We start from the raw sequence: 22,198 nt of genomic DNA on the forward strand, positions 1-22,198 counted from the left end.
TGGAACCTTCTATATAAGAGCAACTGAAGACTGCATTTTAACAAAATATCCGTTCATCATGGTAGAACACTTATTTTTGCATTAATATTATCTAACATCTTACCTTATTTAATGTGCTTATAACAAATAATTTTTAAAACTACCAAGAGATAATCTGATAGGCTCTAATTTTAACTTAACATTTAGGTTTTCCAATTTATTTGTAGAACAGATAATCTTATGTTAAATATAAATCAACAAACCTAGTGCATTTTCTACAAAGGTAATGAATGATTTTATAGGGAAAAAAGCTTACAAAGCATATATAGTCTAAGTAAAATATAACTGAGTTTTTTAGCACAAAAATATCCTCAAAACAGTGATAGTTTTAATGTCCATTGTGATAATTTGTTCTGCCTTTTGATTCAATAGGTGTTCCAGATGAGATTTGTGTTTCTAGTTATATCACATTTAGTTCAACATATGGAATACATTTTTCACTTTTTGGAAGGGTAGTGACTCTTTTATGGCACTAGGATATCATTTAATGATTGAGAAGAGTAAATTCCTACTAGACTAGATGATTGAATAAACCAGAGGAGATGATTTAAATCTATTGGACTAGGAAGTACTCTCTGTATCCCTTGGTTGGAGTAAGTGTCTTGCCTTCATGTTCCCATAGTTTCCTGGGTGCATCTTTACAGCAGCCTTATAATATATTAAATATATGTGTTTAGAAGTCTCTTTCTCTCATTTGGCATAGGTTACTTACAGAAAGGGGCATTATCTTCTTATCTAACACAGTATCTGTCACATAGTATGCAATCTGTTTTTATGGAATTGCAAATAGAAAATGATATACACCAATGTCACATTTGTATGTTATAGCAAAAAGGCCACTTACATTAACAGATCACATCCTTTCTATTTTTCTGGAATCGATTTCAAATTGTTCTTTAAAAATATGAAAGACACTGCATTTTGGAGAAAACATAAATAAAAGATGCTGAAAACCGACAAGAGTTATAATGTAATTGGTCAATCTAGCTAGGTCCCATGCATACCATTATTTTTTTAAATGGCATAATTTTATAACTGCCATATCGTTCCTACTAAGTTGTTCCCTCCTTGTGAATTAAATGCTTAGAGAGACATATTTAACTCAGCATTCATTCATTCATTCATTCATGTAATCAACAAAAATTATTCACTGTTTTTGGTACTAAGAGAGCTATATAGTAAAGTATAAGACATGAATTTTACTCAAGAGCTTGTAGTACATAGTAAAGATAAATACATAGGAATAATTAGGACATAAGGGAGGAAAGGTAGCTAAGGATTGTTAAAGCACTTTACATGAATTGATCTCCCTTTTTCCTCATAACAACAGACCTATGAGAGAGGTACTGCTATTGTGTCCATTTTACAGATAGAAAATGAGACTAAGTGGTGAAGTAATTTAGGGAAGGTCATACAACTAGTAAATGGTAGAGACAAGATTCAGACCTGAATGTCTGACTTCAAAGTCAGGGTATTTAACTGTTACGTGTACTGCCTCCCAACAAGAGACGGCCAGAAAAATATTCCACAGACATTCACTGAACTGTGATGATTTCCATCCAGCATTTTTTGGGGGTAGGTGTAGTTGGGACAGGATGATGGCTGTGGCATTTGAAGTGAGAAAAAGGAAAGAGATATTCATTGAGAAGGGGAAAGAATATTTGTTTTACATATATAATAGGATAATAATCAGCTTGCAGAAAAATTTAAATGATAAAACATACAGAGAATATATAAAATGAATTGGTGGGCACCTGGGTGGCTCAGTCGGTGAAGCATCTGCCTCCGGCTCAGTCATGATCCCATGGTCCTGCAATGGAGCCCCGCACTGAGTCCCACATCGGGGGCTCCCTGCTCAGTAGGGAACTTACTCCTCCCTTTCCCTCTGCCTGCTCTGCCTGCCACTCCCCCTGCTTGTGCTTCTCTCTCTGTCAAATACGTAAATAAAATCTTAAAAAAAAAAAAAAAAAGGAAAGAAAACACATCCATAGCTGTGAATGTGAGATGTTTCAAGAATGTTTAAGGAATCAAAGATTAAAGCTTAGGTATTACAGTGTGTGGAGCAGCGGTATTCATGCGGTGAAGAGGGTTAAATATACAGCTCCTTGCTAGAAAATTCACATAGGAACATTTGTCCATCCTGACTGCATAAGAAATGAAGGTTTCGTAGTTTGGAGAAAAAGGAAAATCTGTCATTGATCTTGATGCCCTCCTCTATCTAAAGACTTTTCTGCCTCCACCTCTGTCAATACCTCTTTTTCTCCAATTTCAGAAAATGTATCTTCCATCCTGTTCCAACCAGTTACTCACTCTACCTGGGATTTCGTCCTACTTATCCTGCCTCCCCTAGTTACTGTTTTATCTTTGTCCCTTCCCTCCTTTGTTAAGCTTCTAGACATCAGTTTCTTCCTCTTAGTTCCTCACTCTTATTCACTCCTTTTGGTGTCACTCTCATCCTCTACTTAGGCCAAATTATACATAATTCATATAAATGAATTAATATGTTAAAAGCTTGGAAAAGTCTATCCATCAATTAAAAAAACACCAACCTGTGTAACATTTTATATTTAAACCCAGAATTTTCTAAACACATTTAGCTATACTTTTTCCCCCTCATTAACATATTTCAAAACACCTGTGTTCCAAGGAATATCAGTTTGAAAAATGTTGAACGAGAGTTCCCTGACTTCTAGACCATACTAGTCACTATTGTTCTCTTACTGCTTGACTTCCTTCTTGGTATCCTTGGTGGGCTCTGACTTTGGCCTGCTGCTCTTCTCCCTATATATTTTCACTTTTCTTGGGTGATTTCAGTGGTTTTAATTGTAAACTGCATGTCCAGCTTGGCTCTCAAATTCCAAACCTTTATATTTGACCAAGCTGAACCAAGCATCCTCACTCTCCTCTCCCCTGAAACCCTGTGTCTTCACATTCTCAAACACATTTAATAGTTCCTATATCATTCCTTCTCCCAGGCCAGATTCCCCTCATTCTTACTCCACACAACCAACCCCTTATCATAGTCCCTGACATATTAGTGTTGTTTTGAGGCTGTCCCCTTTGCTTTCTTGCCACCACCAATTGAGATTTAGTTCAGGCTCTCATCACCTCTAGTTCAGACAACAGCCTTTTACCTCAAGTTTGGGCATCCTAAAACATTGAGCTACACAGTGGCCTGAGTGATTTAAAAAAAAAAAAAAAAAAAAAAAAAAATATATATATATATATATATATAAATTGGATCTTATCATTGCCATACTTAAAATCCTTCATTGTCTCATTATGGCCTTCAGGATAAAAATCCAATTTCCTCATGGCACATAAAGCTCCCCCAAGCAAGCTTGTTAGTCTCAGCTTCAGAGACTCCCTGCCTCATACTTTTATCTGAATAATTTAGAGATACTATTTCACAGGGAAGGTGGTATTTTAGTATATGATGTTTTTCACAGTCTGCAACAACTCTTTAAATCTTTCTAAATCCTTTACTTATGTTTCTGGACTCAAGATAGAAAATATCTATTCTAGGAAGGCTTTCCAGAGTACACATGGTGGGTCAATGGTCCTGTTTTGTGTTATCGTGGTTTCCTTTGTATACCTAGGTTGCTATTGTTTTTCATTGTCTGTTTTTCCTCTAGACTATAACCTTCTTGGAAGCAGAAACTTTAATCATATGTGTCTTTTTACTCCAAACATCCACCATAATATCATGCATATAGTAAATATTCAATATGGACACTTGTTTTGCTTGGATAACCACATCCAACCTCAACCAAGTAAGGATCTGGCCTCAGAGAATAAGGACCTGGCAGGTCTTTCCAGCTCTTATTTTTACTGTGTGCAATGAATTTTGACATTTTATATTTAAATTTATTCATTTCATTTACAAATAATGCTGGTAATGATCCACGTAGTTTATTTGTTTACCCACTAATGGGTTGCAACTTGGAATTAAAAACCAAGCAAACACTGATATAGTGGAATGAACAAGGGCTTTAACAAAAGCAGAAAAATAGGTTTAACAAATCTCAGCTCCTCTCTGCTTGTGATGTGATCATGAGTAAAGACCTTAATGTCCGAACCTTAATTTGCACATCTTAAAATGAACTATAATACTAATTCAGAGTTGCAAAGTTATCACCTGCAGTATTGTTTTCTTTCAACAAATGTAAATTATGTCTCCCAGCTTTGTTTGCCCATCCACGCATACCTCTTTACTACCTAGCAAGCTCATTTTGCTTTCCTCCTGAAAACTGTTTGGTGAGTTGAGACTCGTCCTCCTAGCCCAAACTGAGATGCAAGATTTTTTTTAGAAAGTTTTCTATGATATCTGGTTCTTAACATTCCTGTTTTATATGCAAATTGAACTGGAATAACACTACAACTATACTTAGCAGTTTTATTTATTTATTTTTTAGTGATTTAAAATGAAGGAAAAATTCAACAGAACTTTTGGATTAAAAAAGCATAAAACAGGGGCGCCTGGGTGGCTCAGTCGTTAAGCGTCTGCCTTCAGCTCAGGTCATGATCCCAGGGTCCTGGGATTGAGCCCCACATTAGGCTCTCTGCTTGGTGGGAAGCCTGCTTCTCCCTCTCCCACTCCCCCTGCTTGTGTTCCCTCTTTCGCTGTGTCTCTCTCTGTCAAATACATAAATAAAATCTTAAAAAAAAAAAAAGCATAAAACATTGCAATCAGTCTTTTTTTTTTTTAATTTTATTTTTAAGTAATCTCTACACCCAATGTGGCGCTCAAATTCACAACCCAGAGATCAAGAGTCCCATGCTCTACTAAGTGAACCAGCCAGGCATCCTGTAATCAGTCATATTCTGATTAACTAAACTGCTTAAACATTCTATCTGGAAAAGGATACTTAACAATATTTAGATAGGCAACTCAGTCTGAATTTCCCTTCTTTTTTGCTGATAAAATGTTCTACGCTTATATTTATTGGGCTGATAGAGCAGATTCTACTGTGATAACTACTTCTAAGTTGATTGCCATGTAAATACTCCTTAGTGCTGACTGCTTAAGGACATTCTGCAGGCTATTACTCTGACTCTAGCATCAAGCCATGGGAATAAAATAATCAAATAAATAAAATATTTGCACTATGCAGAAAGACTTATTTGTCCTTCTGTATGGTAGGGCTCTAAATGTAGTGGTGAAATCAGTTTTTATATAATGTTTGAATTAGTGCCAAAGTCTTTTGGAGAGAGTACCAGAGACCTCACAGGTGTGGTAGTGTGCAATGATGAATACTCATCTCTTCCTCTTCTCCAAGTTGCCGGCATCCACAGTTTGGCAGTAAGAAAAGTTTTATTATCTCATTTTTTTTTCCTCCAAGTGTGACAAATAAGGTGACCCGTATATTTCCAGTAGGTGATTAATATGCTCATTCACATACTTTTAAAAAAGAAACATAGGAGAGTTTAGTCCCCTGCATATAGGAGGGATCTGGTGTACTGATAAGTTAGCTCCGTTCTTGATCACTCCTGCTTTTCAGGTTGAAAATAAGTATAACTATAAGTCTTAGCGGAATTACTTCATGGGAAATCCTCTGCACAGAGAAGCAAGTAAAAAATAAAAATGGGTTTCAACTAGAACACTGTATTAGGAAGAATAGGCATTGTTGTGGTTTGTGAAACACTTGCAGCATAACAAAGATGGCTTCTTAAGAAAAGATGTAAGAATGTTATATATGATCTGAATCATGGCTGATGGTCTACTAAATAATAGTTGAATTTGTCTTTTTATCATATTTTAAATCTACATAGTTTGGTTAGCAGGGATGTGTTATGATGAAGAGTACCTTAAAAGTGTTCCTACAGACTACATGGTTGAAGGAGACATACACTTTTGAAACTAACGAAATATGGATTCTAGCAAAATGTTGCAGGCTCTACAATGGCCTTGGGGACATTGTAAAAATAATGAGGAGAGAGTAAAAAGGCTAGATAGTCAAGGTAAAGCTTTTGTTTATTTTCACAACTCTTTAACTGAATCAAAAAATTGTTAGAAATTTAAATATTTTAGTTTTTGTAGGCAATGGGCATGTGTTAATGTTGTCTTCAAGAGCTCTGTGAGTACTGTGTTTGAAGCTGAATGTGACCCCTTTGGGTATACTATTCATGACTGGCAGAGCAACTTCCTAATTCAAAGAGAGAGAAAAAAGACTTATAAAGACTCATAAGGCTTTTTCAACATCAAATAGTTTTTACTAAACAATATTTTGATGAGTTAAGTGTGAGTGAGTCAGGGACATATGGATTAAATTTCCCTTGAAATACACATGGGCTTAAAAATTAAGGGGAAAATACCGAGCAAAATGCATTTTAGAGAATCCAGAATGTTTAAAAGACATTTTCCCTCTAAATACAAAATTCAGATTGATTCAATTCTAGTTAGATTCTGTAACTAAAACTACATAAAATAAGTATGGAAAAATCTTGTAAAAAATACTAGTTTTATTAGGGAAAGACTGTTCATTAACCATAGTTGAATTGTACTGCAGAGCAGTTAGGCTTCAGCAGATATGATCTCAGTATGAGTTTATCTGTATCTATGTAACACTGAACTTGTTCCTTCTATAGTACTTACTCTCTTATTCCATTAAACAACTATAATAAAACTTTTCTGTGTTTAGGTTCACATGTTTTTCTTTTTTAATAATGTATTTCTCTGAAAAACTCTCAGCTTTTAGAATTTTGCTGTTCCTGTATTTTTATTATAATTTTCTTGAATCTTGAGTTCTTCCTTCTTATATGCTGTACATTTTGCTTTATCCTCCTTTCTTTGCTCAGTTTTTAGGTAACATTCAATTTATATATAAACAACTTTGCCTCTGGTATCTGGACATTCTAAGTGAGAACACTTGAAGGCCTACAGTATCTATCTGATCATCTTAATTGTTGACTTTCATTTATTAGGGTGGACACATTTTATGTTCTAACTTCCTGGTTACTGACGTTACTGAGAGGTAGTGGGAGCAGGCCTAATTCTCTTGATGATTCTTTTTTCTATCAGTTTCTGAGTCCCAGAGTTCTGCACCCTAAGTATTTAATAGATGTTAAGACTAAGCACATCAGTGTGTGAATGCAGTAAATAGAGATTTAGGGAGGTAGGAATGGTTAACCTTAAAACAAATTCTAAGTAAGTTTCCACCCCCCCCCCCCCCAATTATTTGATACCTGCTTTCACTTTGTGTGGTTTTTTTTGACAATTTTATTTATTTATTTGAGAAAGAGAGATGCAGAGACAGAGCATGAGTGGGGGGGTGTGGGGGGTGGGGAGGAAGGGAGGCAGAGGGAGAAGCAGGCTTCCGGCTGAGCAGGGAGCCCGATGTGGGGCTCGATCCCAGGACCCTGGGATCATGACCTGAGCTGAAGGCAGACGCTTAACCGACTGAGCCACCCAGGTGCCCCTGCTTTCACTTTGAATTAGTAGAATAAAGATAACAGAAAACAGACAAAAAATTTGACCAATGAACAAGAAAAACAGTCTGAAAAGGTATAGCTGTCTTAACATTAGTGAAAGTATACCTGAGAACTTTTTAGGGCATTAAAGGTGTGTCCTGCAGGGAAGCTTTGACAGTCACTTAGGAGAATCTCCTATTGATTACATCCTGTTTCTCTTAGTAGATGTCTTCCTTATTTCTCTATTTTTTCATTCTTAAATTCACATAATGCACTTTTTCTGAGTTTTGGATTTTCGACTTTGTGTGTGGTATATAGTGTGTATGTGTGTGTGAAAAGGATTATAAATCTACCACTTGGAAAAAGCCATATAAAAATATCCAAGTTTTGGGCGCCTGGGTGGCTCAGTTGGTTAAGCGACTGCCTTCGGCTCAGGTCATGATCCTGGAGTCCCGGGATCGAGTCCCGCATCGGGCTCCCTGCTCAGCGGGGAGTCTGCTTCTCCCTCTGACCCTCCTCCCTCTCATGCTCTCTGTCTCTCATTCTCTCTCAAATAAATAAATAAATAAATCTTTAAAAAAAAAAATCCAAGTTTTATACTACACTTCTTTCCCATGTTGCTAGTTTTCTATACTAGTTACTTTTTTTAAATATTCAAAATAACACTGTAATCCTTTGGTTATGGAATATGTTTTCCATGTGATAGAGAAAATATTTTTTGGTTAAGAGTCACATCGGTATCCAGACTTTTAAAATGGGAACCTTAAGAGACATTTAGTTAAAATGATACAATTAGAAGAAGCTGGAATGGAAGAAAGATTAATTTAGTTCTTACCTGGAAAGTCAAGTGACTAGTTGAGTAATTTGAAATAATTCAATTAGTATGAGCAGATGATCTGATAATCCAAGCCCTTAAATACTTAATTTTAATAGCTCAAAATTTTTGGTTTTTTTTTTGGTTTTGGTATAAATTAACTAGATAATGATCTCAGCTCTCTAGTTTATTTCAACTTACATTAACTTTTTCAATGGGAACATTTTTAGGACTAGTAATTGTATTAGAAGATTTCCTCATGGTTCAAAGGTACATGGGATATGGTCACAATACTTAAGGAATTCATAGTCTAAAAGGAAAGAGAAAACATACAGAAAGGCATCTTGTATAAGTATCTTAAGAATGGTACAATCAAAATTTTATAGAGTGGCTATAATAAAAAAGACAGATAATAACCAGCATTAGGAATGTGGAGAAATTGGACCCTCACAAACTGCTGATGGGAATGTAAAATGATGCAGCCACTTTGGAAAATGGTCTATCAGTTCCTCAAAAAGATAAAAATAGAGTTATTATTTGACCCAGAAATTTCATGCCTAGGTATATATTCAAGAGAAATGAAAACATATGTTGACATAAAATGTTGTACATGAATGTTCACAGCAGCATTAATCACAGTGGCAAAAAGGTGGACACACACCAGTGTTCATCAATTAATGAATGGACAAACAAAATGTGATATATCCATACAATGGATATTCACCATTTATTTACCGTAAAAAGGGACATGCATGGTATAACATGGATGAGTCTTGAAAACATTATGCTAAGTAAAAGAAGTTAGTCACAAAAGACTACATATTATACAATTATGTTTATATGAAATGTTCAGAATAGTCAAATCTATGGAGACAGAAAGTAGATTAGTGGTCCTCTAGGGCTGTGGAGGGGGCATGGGAAAATTGGGTGGAATAGCTAAAGAGTATAGAGGTTTCTTTTTTGGTGTGATGAAATGTTCTAAAATTGTGATAATGGTTGCATAACTGTGACTATACTAAAAATCATTAAATTGTGCTCTTTAAAAGGGACAATTGTATGGTGTGTGAGTTATGCCTCAATAAAATTGTTGCCACAAGAAAGTTATGGGGTGACAAAACTGGCCAGTGAATACTTCATCAAGTGTTTAATATAGTTATAAAAAATGGGTAGAGATTTTGATAGGTGATAAAGGAAGGTGTAGAAGAGAGATGTGTGAAGGATATTTCAGGTAAAGAAAAGTTTGGATATTGGTGTAAACCTATGGAAAATCTTTCAAGTTATTTGACATTAAATGGATGGGTGGATTATTGGTAATAATAGCTTACATATATAAACAAAAAATTTGTTTTTAATAATTTGCGGAACTGATAAACCATAAAGGACCATCACCATGATGATTTCAGAATTCCCTAACTTGGCAAAATTAGGAATATTTGGAAGTAACAATAGAGAAATCTGGACAAATTCCAAATCTGTTATGGAAAATATTTCTACTGTCACTTGGCATATGTGACAGAACTACCACTCTAAAAAAAATGAGGTACATTTTATGAGTGGGACACAGTTCTATCAGTTGAATTAAATCATTCACTTGTCACTTCACATAAATTTTCGTTAATCTGAAACTTTAGTTACTCAGTAGTTATTTGCAGAAATAACTTGCCAAGCTGAGTTTCAAATTAAAATATACATTGGGATTTTAGATTAAAAACAGTTGCATTATACTAATTAATTTCAGTGTTTTAAGTAACAATATAATTAGTAAATTGAAATTTTTAGTTACGTATGGAATCTTAGGTGCTAATTCACTTTGGTGAATCACTACAAACTAAAAAAGCAATTAAAATAAATTAAGCTAGGTGTTATTAATATAATAATTACTTAATTCATTCGCATACTTCTATATTATAATTATATTAGCCATTTGCTACAGTGCATAATAAATTGAGTAATTAATAATCACACACATTTAACTTGCCTCTTGAGATGAACAGCTTGGGAAGGAAGGGAACTAAAAGTGAAACAGAAAATTGTATGACATTTAAGTCTGCAGAACTTGGTGGACGATTTTATCTTTATTAAAACTAGAAAACTCCAAAGCAAATGGGAAAAAACACAAGAGTCAATATTTATATAAAATTGTGTTAAAAACATTCTATCAGATTTTTTTAACTTACCAGAATGATTTTAGAGAACAGATATATAAAACTAAAATTAATTATTGTGCATATTCATAGACTTCTAAATATAGTATAATAAAACCAGTGTAAAAATTGAGGTATAAGCTGAGGATCTTATTTTTACATCATTTTAGAAGAATCTTTAAGTATATACACATGCATATTTCAATATACTATTTGGTGTATTTGAATTCAAACCATAACTTATGTATTTTTAAGGAAATACATTATTTTATTTACTTCTTAACCTTACACAAGCTACTTAATCTCTCTTGGTCTCTATAGCCTCATTTGTAAAATTAGGGTAATAATAGTATCGAGCTCATAGAGTTACTGTGAATATTAAATAGGTTACTGCATATAAAGCTCTTTAGACACTGCCTGGTTCTTAGTAAGACATGCTAGCTACTCTTCTTTCTCTTTTCTTCTTTTTATAAACAGAAACTGATCCTATCTTTTAAAATCCCAAATATAATATTAACTAAATTAGTACTTTCCCTTAGTTTTCTTTTCTAATTAGCATCTTTTTTTTCCCCTGGAATTTAACTTGACTATTAAGAAATATTGCACATTGACAAATTATAATGCATGGTCTCCTCATCTGTGTGCTTGTCAGCAAAACAGGGCTTTGTAAGAACAGGAAAATGAATTATACTAATCAGCAGATTTAGGTTTACCATTAATATTATAAAAATGGTTCCTCATTCATAGAATATCTAAATCTAAGAACTCTAATTACTTGTATATATATTTTTTCCTCCTTTTTTATTGTTATTTACCTTTTCTTAAACTTGTATATTTTTGAAGGTACATTTCTTACATTACTAATATGCAAGCCATATTACTAAGTCATGAAAGGATAAACCCATAATTTTCATCTCAGAAGTGGAAAATGGGCATTTGTTATTTTACATAATACTTCCAGACACCAAGTATAGATTATATTAATTTTGTGCACCGATTTTAGGATCTCCTGGATTTTAATGTGGACTTAGATCTCATCTCCTGTGATCGTGAAGTTTTTCTCTAGGCAGCTTAGCACTGTTTGGTTATTTAGAGCAATAAGTTACATACAAGACAGCCATTATCCTTTAACAACTTTTAATTTCTGAGACAAAGACAACAAAACAGTTACATATTTATGTGGTCTGAAATTTTATTAACAGCTGATTTTTTAAAATCTAAGAACAGTGGTTTGTAATTAACTTCTTTTTATTGTTATGTTAATCACCTAAAATGATTTTTATGTGACATTGTGACCATCACACCAGTCTAGCTAATAAAGAGGCCTCAGCATTTACAGAATGAATCTATATATACCTATATATTATGCAGACTATTTCTGTTACCGTTACTTCTCCTTTCACAAAACATCCATCCCCTCCTTTTCTACTGAATTCAAAGCTCAGAGTCACATTTGCGGGCTTCTCTTTTAAAGAGGAACATTATAGACTAGAGAGGGGATCAATATTTTAGGACAGTTTGTAAAATTCATCAGACACAAAGATTCTGCAAAAAGAGCATGAATTAGAACCAGGTGGAAATGGATAGGAGTGGATCTGCTCAAAGAAAAGTCTGCTTAAAAGACAGAAGTTAGAGGAGTCTTGACAGAGTGAATTGGTCAAAAGCCACACAATTAGATTTTTAAATAATTTACTGCAAGCATACTTTCATTGTTCTTTAGATATTTTAACTTAATGTTATTTTGGGAATTTTGCTTATAAGCATAAATTAATACTAATAATTACTCTAGCCACCATCAAAGGAGAGAAATATAAAGAAGTTATGAGTCTTTATTGGATTTTGCCTCTGGTAGTTTGGGGCAGATCTTATTATAATAAACTTCAGGATATCAGCCAAATTTGTATCAACTAATTAATTACCTTTATAATGGGAACTAAGGACCAGAGAGTCTAAACTAAATTGTATAATTACTGAACGTATTTATTAGCATATGTGGATGAGGAAAGACAACATATTATCTGAAAGGGTCACAAATCATGTTTATAAATTTTCTTTAGTACTTTAGGATCAAGAATAAGACCAGGAAAAGAGAAAACAAATCTGTGGGCAAAAGCAAATCACAGACTTCATTTGCTTAAATTTCCAAATGGCCTCAGAGAAAATCTCTGAACTATTAAAACAAACTACAAAAACAACAAAACCAAAACTTCAACATTTACTTAGGAATTCAAGGCAAACATTTGTTCATAGACTTAGGATTAGTTTTAAATAGGACAAATAATTTTCATGATACAGAAATGTGAGTGACATAGGTATATCCAGGAGCTGGCATTCGAGTAACCTTATGAAACATTTTCTAGAAGAGGGAGAATAAGTTGCCATCTCTAGTTTACAATTAACAAGAACATCTCTTTGATAAAAAGAGAAATCTCTAACTGGTAGAAACATCTTTGGAGGCTTTCATAAAGCATGCCAGATAATTTTCAGCAAACTTCTGGAAACAGGAGTGCTGTTTTGTAAACCGAATGATGACTACAAGTCCACTTCTCTATTGCTATCTGCCACCCCAACGTTGTACGGGCTGAAAATACAGAATTGAGGTAAGACGCAGCCACTTCTTGAGACTCTAAAGCAGGAGTTTTTACCTTGAGATCTATGATATGGTTCTATGGATTGGTTTCCAGGGGTCAGTGAACCCTCCGAAATTGTGTGTAAAATTATATGTGCACCTTCATGAAGCAATCTGTTTTCATCAGATTCTCATAGATGGTTTAAAACCCATATAAGGTTATGGCCCAATGCATATATCCATATATCCATATCCCACATGGTCATTGCAGATACTGCTCTCACCTGACATTAGATCAGCACCAGGACAAGGTGAAAACAAGAACTGTCTGCTAATGGTGGAGATCAGCAGTGTGGGTATACAGAAAAACACCAGGGACATTCCAAAGAGTGGCAGCAGGGAAGAAATGGCAAATTCGAGTGTCTGCTGGCTGACGTGGCCATTCTTCATGGCTGTTAGCAGGCTAGAGTCACTCGTAAATCAATGAGTCTATCATTCTGTCTCCCCTTCCAATTATCTAGGCAGTTAGACGGGACAACTTCTGCTATATGCTATTTCTCCTATATTAAAAAGTTGCTCCTCATTACAAAGAAAGTAGATGCAGCCATTCATTTATTATTAGTAAAATACATATTTGTTTGATATGTACTTTCCTCTCTCCAATACTAGAAGTGAGATGAAGTAAATTATTAATGTTCACATGATTCTGCATCGTTCCAACCACTGGCACCAACTCATTCGCCAGGAGATAGATCTTAAATTTGGGAACTTTGTATTTCTTACTTACAACAAATAGAAGAAAGATATTTAAACGTTTACCTGCAAGATTGTCGATTTCTTTCTCCTGCAGGAGACTGACTGCATCATCATCTCCTTCCAGCATAAGTTCTGTCTCTGCATTTTGATTCACTATTGCTTGACTTCTGAAGGCTTTCTTGGACTTTACCACATCTTCTTCAGTGCCTAATCACAAAGGAAATACAACAATTTAGGTTATTATGATTGTTTGGCTTTTAGTATTAAAAATAACCTATTACTTTCTTATAATTATATGCTGCATTTATGTATGGGTTTACAATTACAGAACATTTTTACCTTCTTTATCTTGTTTGGTGTTCAAAATAACTGAGAAAGACAGGGGGGTGTAATCAATCATCTGCCCTTCTTTTACAGAGGAGGAGAAAAGCTGAGAAATCTCATTCCTCACTGAGGGACGTAGGAGTTGGCCGGTGGTAGAGAAAAGACTACAAATCCACGTCTTGGGGCTCTAAGATCACCACTTTCTATAAAAAATCTGCACCTTACCACAAACTTGGTTTTCTGATACATAAAAAGTACACAATTTTGCACAATTATACTTTTGTGTGAATTAGAAAATCAATTGATCAGATCATTTTTGAAAGCAGACGAGATAAGTGTGAAGAAAACAAGAACGTGTCCACATCTGAAGAGCACAGTGGTTGTGATTGGGAAGCTACAAACGGGTGAAGTTAGGAATGATGGACACCAAATGTGTCGCACAGCAGCGATTTCCTTAACAGTCAGTGAAAGCAATAATGTTTTTTGAAACTGATAGCCTTATTTTGTTAGATAAAATAGTACAGAAGGCCAAACATACAAAACCAAAGTAAGTCAGAAAAACTGAAATAGAGCCAAAGCTGACCCAGCATTAGCATGTCAATCAGTGTAAAGGTTAGAAATTACAATGCAGTTGAATCCCTCATGGATTTGACTCCTTAACAGATATAATTCAATATTTGTATTTCAACATTATATTTCAATATTTTAAGAATAGCCACTTCAGCCACCTGCTTTGGCAGGTGATGATGACTCTAAAATTATCTGAACAGCAAATAATATACATATATATATACATACATATATATATTTATATGTATTTGTATATTTAGCTAAAAATATCTTTATTTCATATCACTTGAGGCTGGAATTCAGCCTGGAAGAAAATGTAATATTTAGTGCGTTCTAGCTGTAGTATTAGTATATAGGTTTCAGGGAGGCAGCATTTCCTGGGAAAATACCCACACATTTCATTAGGTGTGGTGGATATATTCCTGAAAATGGGAGCCTAATAAATCACTCCTGTGTGGTGGTGGTGTATCACAGTTCTAGGGACTGATTAGGGGTCTGTCTGTGTACATATGCAATCATTCTCCCAATCTTGCCATGCCTTTGGCCAAAATTCCCTCCAGTTAACAATTAACAATACTTTTGGTCATTCTCCCAGGCCCAGTATAGGACTTCCGACAGTCCATTACTGTCTGTGATATCTGCTCAACTATTTTCTTGGAAGTACATCTAGCTGCCATAACACTTGCATTGCAAACGTGTTCGCCTCTTTCATTGCAACCTGCACGCTTCTTTTTGTCAGTGACGCAGAGCCAATTCTGTTTGCTAAAACATTAATAAGTTGGCTCAAAAGTAGCACATATAGGAGTAAAAACCACATGATGAACACAGTGATGTCACAAAAGCACTGTAGAATGTTACTGTCACAGAGCTATGGTCTGTCATCCTAGCTCTTACTGGATAATAGCATTTAGAAAGCATGGCTAAAAAAAAAATATACATATATATATAGCATAACCGCATAAAGTAATAGATTGTTAAATATATATTTTGATAAGTACTTCAGAAACAAACAGTATTATTACAACTCAATGCTATGTAGGAGGTGAGGGGCATTAAATAGGTTATATGTGTATCTTTCTTTCACTGGCCCACAGATGATTCTTACTTCTGGAATAAAAGATTGAGGACTGATTACTGAATGCTCTAGAACCTTATCTTAATTTTATTTGGTTTCTTGATGATATAAAGCCAGTAAAACAGAACCCTTCTGGGGGTGGCTATCTTTATAACTTGTTTGCTTCTTGGGTAGTAACTTAATTTGAGAAACCCAGAGCTTGCATCATTTGAGAACAAAAGAGGTGAATCCAATCATTAATAACTGAGAAGCCTCTCTTGAGGTCTTTATAGTCATATTGCTATTAGACATCTGCAGCTGGATATTCCTAAGTCCACATGTCCCTAACTGAATGAATCATCTATTGCTTCTCCACCCCCCCCCCAATTTTGATCAACCCACTTACTTAAGCCACAAACCTAGGGGTCATCCTGTAAGGTGACTGCCATGGCCCAGGCTCAGGCCACCACTCTTTTGGTCTGGAGGTCTTCAATAGCTCCATTATTCACACCATCCCACACATTTTTGTCAGAGTGATTATTACAAAGCAAAAATAAGTGGAGGATATTTTCCTGCTGCATAATGTTTCCTTCCAATCAACAACACTCAATGCAAGGCTTATATGCTAGGAGTCCAAATCTAAACTCCTTGGCATGGCTGGGCAAGGCCTTTTATCCTCCCATTACCAGCTTTGCATTATCTTTTCTCACTCCCCCATCAGCAATCCTTGAACCTATTATAGCTTCCAAAATAGGTCCTCAGACCTATTTACCTGGGCTAATATTACTCCTACTGTATGGTATGTTCCTTCCTTCTTCCTTTTTGGGGCTCATTCCTATTTGATCTCCCAAACTCACCTCCTTTAGGTGCCTTTCCTAGCCAACTGCTCTGTATTTTCACTGTTGATGCAGAACTCTACCACACTGGACAGGTGTTATCTGTTATGTGTTTGTCTTCTCCATTGAGCTCTGGCCTCATTTCTGCAGCCTCAGTGTGGGGCACCCAGCAGATGTGTAACAAATAGTCGCCGAATGGAATTCAAGTCTACCCACTCTGTGTTCTCTTCTCTGATTTCTTAAGGTAAGTTTGTGTGCTCCTTCCCTGACGCTTCCACCACACCTTACAAACCCTGTTACTGTAGATACAGGTACTGTAATTGGTTGTTGGCTTGTTGTCTCGGAATAGCCTGAAAGCTCCTTGATCACTGGCAACGTGCTCCTGTCTTTGTATTCTCAGTTCTTAGCACACTGCCTGGCACAGAGCGAGCCCACATATACGCAGAACAAATGAATAAACTGAGACATGCAAGTTATCTCTGGATACTTCTTAATCTGAAGATCCTAAGATTTCTCAGAGAGTCTTGGTGATTTGCCTCCAGTTTGGGGACAAATTGGAGAATTTATGTATTTACACAAAGGGAACTTGATTCTTTATATGAAATAATCAATAAAACTCTTTAAGTATGAGTCAGCCCGATAAAACAAATTTTCCCTTGTGGACAACCATGTTTTATCTGTGTTGTCATTAAGAAAAAAGCTTTACAATACTCTTGTGTTATTAAAATTAAAATCTACAAATAAAGTAAACATAATGAAAGGAAGGTGAGCTCTGAAACGTATATTAAGCTTTCAATTTTATCCTCTCTGGTTTTAAAACAGTAAAACAGTTATGCCTTTAAAAGATATATAGTAAACTGATCCATACCAACACACTGAACTCACCATCCCTGTTGAAGTGTTATCAGTTTTTAGCTCAGTAAACTTCCTGATTTTATGGTACTGCATGAAACATTTATCTAAATTAAAGTGTACAAGATCCAAAGGTGCTTTTCAATCACAATATCTTTTATGAATTAGAGTTTCATTCATCAAAATTACAAGCAAAAAGAGGTAAGGTCTCAAAGGGCTGTCTCATTACAAGGCTTATAAACACTGTCCTTAGAAAGAATTGGTTTAACACCCAACAAATCAAAATCTGATTGGGAAGAGAATTTATTTGAGATCATCTATCTTCACAAGACATGTTGGACTGAGTGCACTTCTTGGCCTCTTTAGCCATTCATCAAGAAATTAACAAGCAAATACTACAAACCACCAGAACTCCCTATTTAGATTTGAAAATGTGAATTATGTCTAAAGTTGGATAGTATACGCCATATATACTTATTTGCTAAGAAAACATCAAAATGCCATAAATTAGAAAGGTTCAGAAGTAATAAAATGCCACCAAATTATAGATTAATCCAAATCCAAAATTATTTTTACATTATTTTCCACATTGTGTGACAAATAACAACTACAGAAAAATATTCTATACCCATTAGATTCCTTAGCAAATATATATGCTTGTAGCTCTGTATGTGAAAACATTATCTAATATAGAATAATGTGTTAGACAAAAGTAAATAAAGTTCTTCTTTCATTAAATTTATTTTAACAAACTGGATACATGAAACAAATAATATTTTAAAACCAAAGTAACAAGAGAACTAAAACATTTCTAGTAGTATTATTATACTCTAATATTACTACTATATTTGTATTATTATTATCTTTTAAATAAGTATAAGTTAAAATATAGAAATGACAAGTTGGAGACGTTAACTTATCTTAAAAATATTCAGAGAATATGTCTCTCTGGAAAGTTTGGACAAGCAAGGTGAAGAAATTATTTTATTTGTCCTTTTTTATTGACAAATATAAATAGTTAATGTAAAGGAAAAGGCTACATGGTAGTTTATCTGTTTAAGGAATTATTCTATACATATTCTATACAGCTCTAAAACATCTATACTAATAAAGATAAAAAGAAATTTACAGCAATAGGAAAGCCGTAAATTATATATGTGTGGCTAGTGCACACAGAGGAAAGATATAAACCCATAACATGCCAATTCAGCTTCTTACCAGTTTTATGCTATTGTTATTTATTTTGCACTAAGTATAGAAATATGGCTTTAATTTGTTAACTATTAAAAATGATATATGTATGTATATATGGGTCTATCTAATGTGAATCTACTGTGTAAAAATATATTTTCAATATTATTTGATCTGTACAATTAAATACATGGTCTATGACTCATGATCTGGCCCCTACTTCTTTAACCTCACTATTTTACCAATTTGGTACCTTCACATCTTATAATCCCCAAGAGCTGAACGCTTCTGTTCCCAAACATGCAACACTTTTTCAGGTGTTTAAATCTGACATATGTAATTTCTTTTACATGGAATTCTTTTACCTGCCTTGTCCTTCAAGATTCAGTGTAGTTGATTACTCCCTTTTCTGTATAAACTTTGTATCTTACAAATAAGTCAAAATACATTATCATGATTTTTTGATATTTTTTTCTGCAGTCTTTTATTTGGGTATTATCTTATTAGATATGTGTCAGATATCAAAGTGGCAATCAATAAATGTTGAAGGACCACATGAAAACATAAGCATAATTCACATGGTAATCATTTTATATGCACACTGCATAAGTTACTTCTCTCTTTATGTCCTTTATAGTCTCCTCGTAAATGCTGGATATGAGCTTTGCAATTCTAACTTTATTTTTCCCCCAAACATCTATTAACATATTTTAAAAAGATATTTAGACCTATCTCTTGACTTCAGTTTCTCAACCTGTGAAAGAAGAATAAGTATTTATCAACCAAACCCCCACATGGTTACTGAAATGTTAAAATGAGACAATGGATATTAAAATACTTTGAAATGTGTGAAGCTTATTTATAGAAGAAGCTTTCAAAATGATTGTTAAAATTTTGGTAAAATACATAAATTGGCAAGATATTAGGAGAGATTACTAAGTATATAACTTAAAATTGAACAAGAATACAGCCAGTGCTTTGCTGCTTATAATAATGCTTCTGAGATTTATATAAAGGAGGAAAAAAGCAGGCTGATGTGAGGATTAAAAGACTCAAGGTAACTCATGCATGTAAGGTCTCAGTACAATGCCTAACAAACAACAGGTATTCAACAAGTAATGGTTTCCTTTCCTTCAGTTGGGATTAATCTTTTTCCCTCTGCCATGCTGTCATTACTCTGTTTATAGTCAACACAATGAAGTATGAGCCTTCATCTCCTCCCCTGATGGTATGCTCCCTGAAGACAGGAAGGATAGCTTGTAGACAGGGGCCATGAAGTGATTGTGAAATTAAATGGAGTGTAAACAGCTTACATTAAAAAACTGTTTCCTCCCAATGACCGTAATACTCATTTAAAGATACTATTAAATAAAACTACACAAGCATCGATGTATTTGACATGTGTTTTTGATTTTGTATATTGGTATGTTAAGAATATAAGAGTTTTTAATATCTTAGATATCTGAAGGAAAAGAACAGCTTTCTCAACAAAGTTGGTATCAGAATTTGCTTTAGAGAATTATACATAGATAATGCATTTAATACATACTTCTCTTCCATCACTTGAAGAAAATGGGCAGAACAGAAATTCAGTTTTATTTCAATTTCATCTAAATGTAACATCAGGAAAAATTCTAATGTTTCTAAACATCTGGAAGTCAGTTTCACAAAAGGACATTCTTCCGTGAAAGAGAAATTCTTTTCAATATACACCACTTCATGATATTTCTAGCCTGTAAAATGTTTTGAAAAAATCTACCCCTATTTAAATAAGATAAAATGCTGCAATTCAATGTCAGTTATACTTCAATAATTAAAAAAATGCTGCAATTCATATTCAAACCTGAATGCTTTCCTTTAGAAGTATTAATGACATATGAATTCCTTGGGATATTTTAAAATAAAGATTACTTTTTCCTCATTAAAGCTGAAATCAGAGCAACAAATACTTTTATAGAACACTGCTTTTAGTGACTTTAAGTGATATTATTTAATTTTCCTAAAAAGAAAAGATTTTAAGATAAATGTACTTCTCAACTAATTACATTAGATATGGTGACATGTTATCATGCAATAATAGGTACGAATCAATCTGTTACTGAGAACTTTATAATTTTGAACATTTCAGATATGATGAAAGAACGTTTTTTACTATATTGAAAAACCTATGACTCAAAATATTTTATGCTGACCTTAACGTGATCTGAAAGCAGTAGATACATATGTATACAACACACTTTACTAGTTTACTAAAAAGTAAGTCTTTTTCTTTGTAAATAATTTAAATTCAAAATTAAATTTTGTGTTTGACTTTATACACATAGTATTTCTTTCCTTAAGAAACATAAATAATGCTGACATAAAAGGAAAGACCTACTAAAGACTAAGGACTGAAAAAAAAAAATCATGGTTTATATAGAACAAGATTCAAAAAACCCCAGACTTTGCAGTGGAAACATCCTAATGATAAAAAACTATTAGTGACACTGAATGAAAATACTACTAAAAAGAATGACTACAAGTCTCAGGTATCTTTTTTTCTCTTTTACACTTGATGCTGAGTCAGGAGACACTTCATCAACACAAAATCGTTTTATGAAAGCAGGTATTTTCACAAATGAAATAGATGGTTTTTATTTGCTGTTTCAAATACACTTTAAGTAAAAATTTGAATGGTTATTGACCAGATTTAATAAACAGATAAGAAATCCAGACAGTTCAGACACCAAATCCCTCCTTTCTTAGCTGTGGGTACTTTAGTTTGAATGCATTAGATTTAACTGTGGTTTCCACTTCATTTTTGTTGACTGAGAATATACTGAATAATCCAAAAGAGATATTGTCTAAACTACCAAAAAACTAAAAACCCAAGATACCAGATACAAATTTATAATGAATTTGATTCAGAAATAGTAATCCTTGCCTGAATCAATAATTGATGTTACTTATGGTCCATTTTAGCACATCCTTGTATCACATAAAATTAGAGTGTAGCATCCTTTGTGTGTTTACCAATGAAGAACTTGCATAGACTTCTGTTTGTTTCAAACTAGACAAACATTATATCTGCAGGTAGGCTGTTCTCTGAAAAGCTCGAGGAAAATATTCAGTGGTAAAGTGTAGAATTAGCAGTATGGGCATTAATTAAGATAAAGTGTTCGTAGAAATTATTCTAAGCGGTAAATTCTTATTCAGATTAGTTATGCTTGTAAACGATTTACTGGACTATAAGAAATAAAATAAGAAAATGGCTGCCTAACATCAACAGTTATTGCTCAGTGGAAAAGGACATCGAGGACACTTGCAAGTAAAAGAATTGGATCAATATTAACGTGATTTTCATTTCATGCTTCCCCAACTCCAGTAAGCTGACAATATACTCTGATTATGTGAACTGCCTCAGAGTAACACAGAAAAGGTTATTAGAGCAAGAGGTGGAAATGGAATGCACTTTTTATATTGACAGGCGTGCTAATAGAGTATACTGATTTTCCAAGACATGCAATGCATTTTTACAATTTGGTTCTGACAGCAAAAACGGAATTTCATTTATTCCTAATTCAAAATATTCATATGTAAGCAATATTTCTTAGAGCAGGCCAACAAAGGGGATATTCTCAAACAGCATTTTTAAACTGA

General features: G+C 34.0%; 1 protein-coding gene across 11 annotated transcripts in view; it reads right to left on the bottom strand.

Annotated features, from left to right (window-relative positions):
• Positions 1–22,198, bottom strand: part of NBEA (neurobeachin) — a 696,015-nt gene that overhangs the window by 202,535 nt on the left and 471,282 nt on the right. For 6 of the 11 annotated variants that reach the window (XM_032403196.1, XM_032403201.1, XM_032403198.1 and 3 more), the window contains 2 exons: positions 13,796–13,939; positions 10,242–10,274 (listed from right to left, as the gene is read on the bottom strand). In XM_032403196.1, coding sequence (XP_032259087.1) covers positions 10,242–10,274; positions 13,796–13,939 — 177 coding nt within the window. The remainder of the gene's footprint in view (positions 1–10,241; positions 10,275–13,795; positions 13,940–22,198) is intronic. The other 5 variants (XM_032403205.1, XM_032403204.1, XM_032403202.1 and 2 more) reach the window with 1 other exon arrangement.

The sequence above is a fragment of the Phoca vitulina genome, unplaced genomic scaffold (genome assembly GCF_004348235.1).
Source record: "Phoca vitulina isolate PV1807 unplaced genomic scaffold, GSC_HSeal_1.0 scaffold5, whole genome shotgun sequence".
NCBI lineage: Eukaryota > Metazoa > Chordata > Mammalia > Carnivora > Phocidae > Phoca > Phoca vitulina.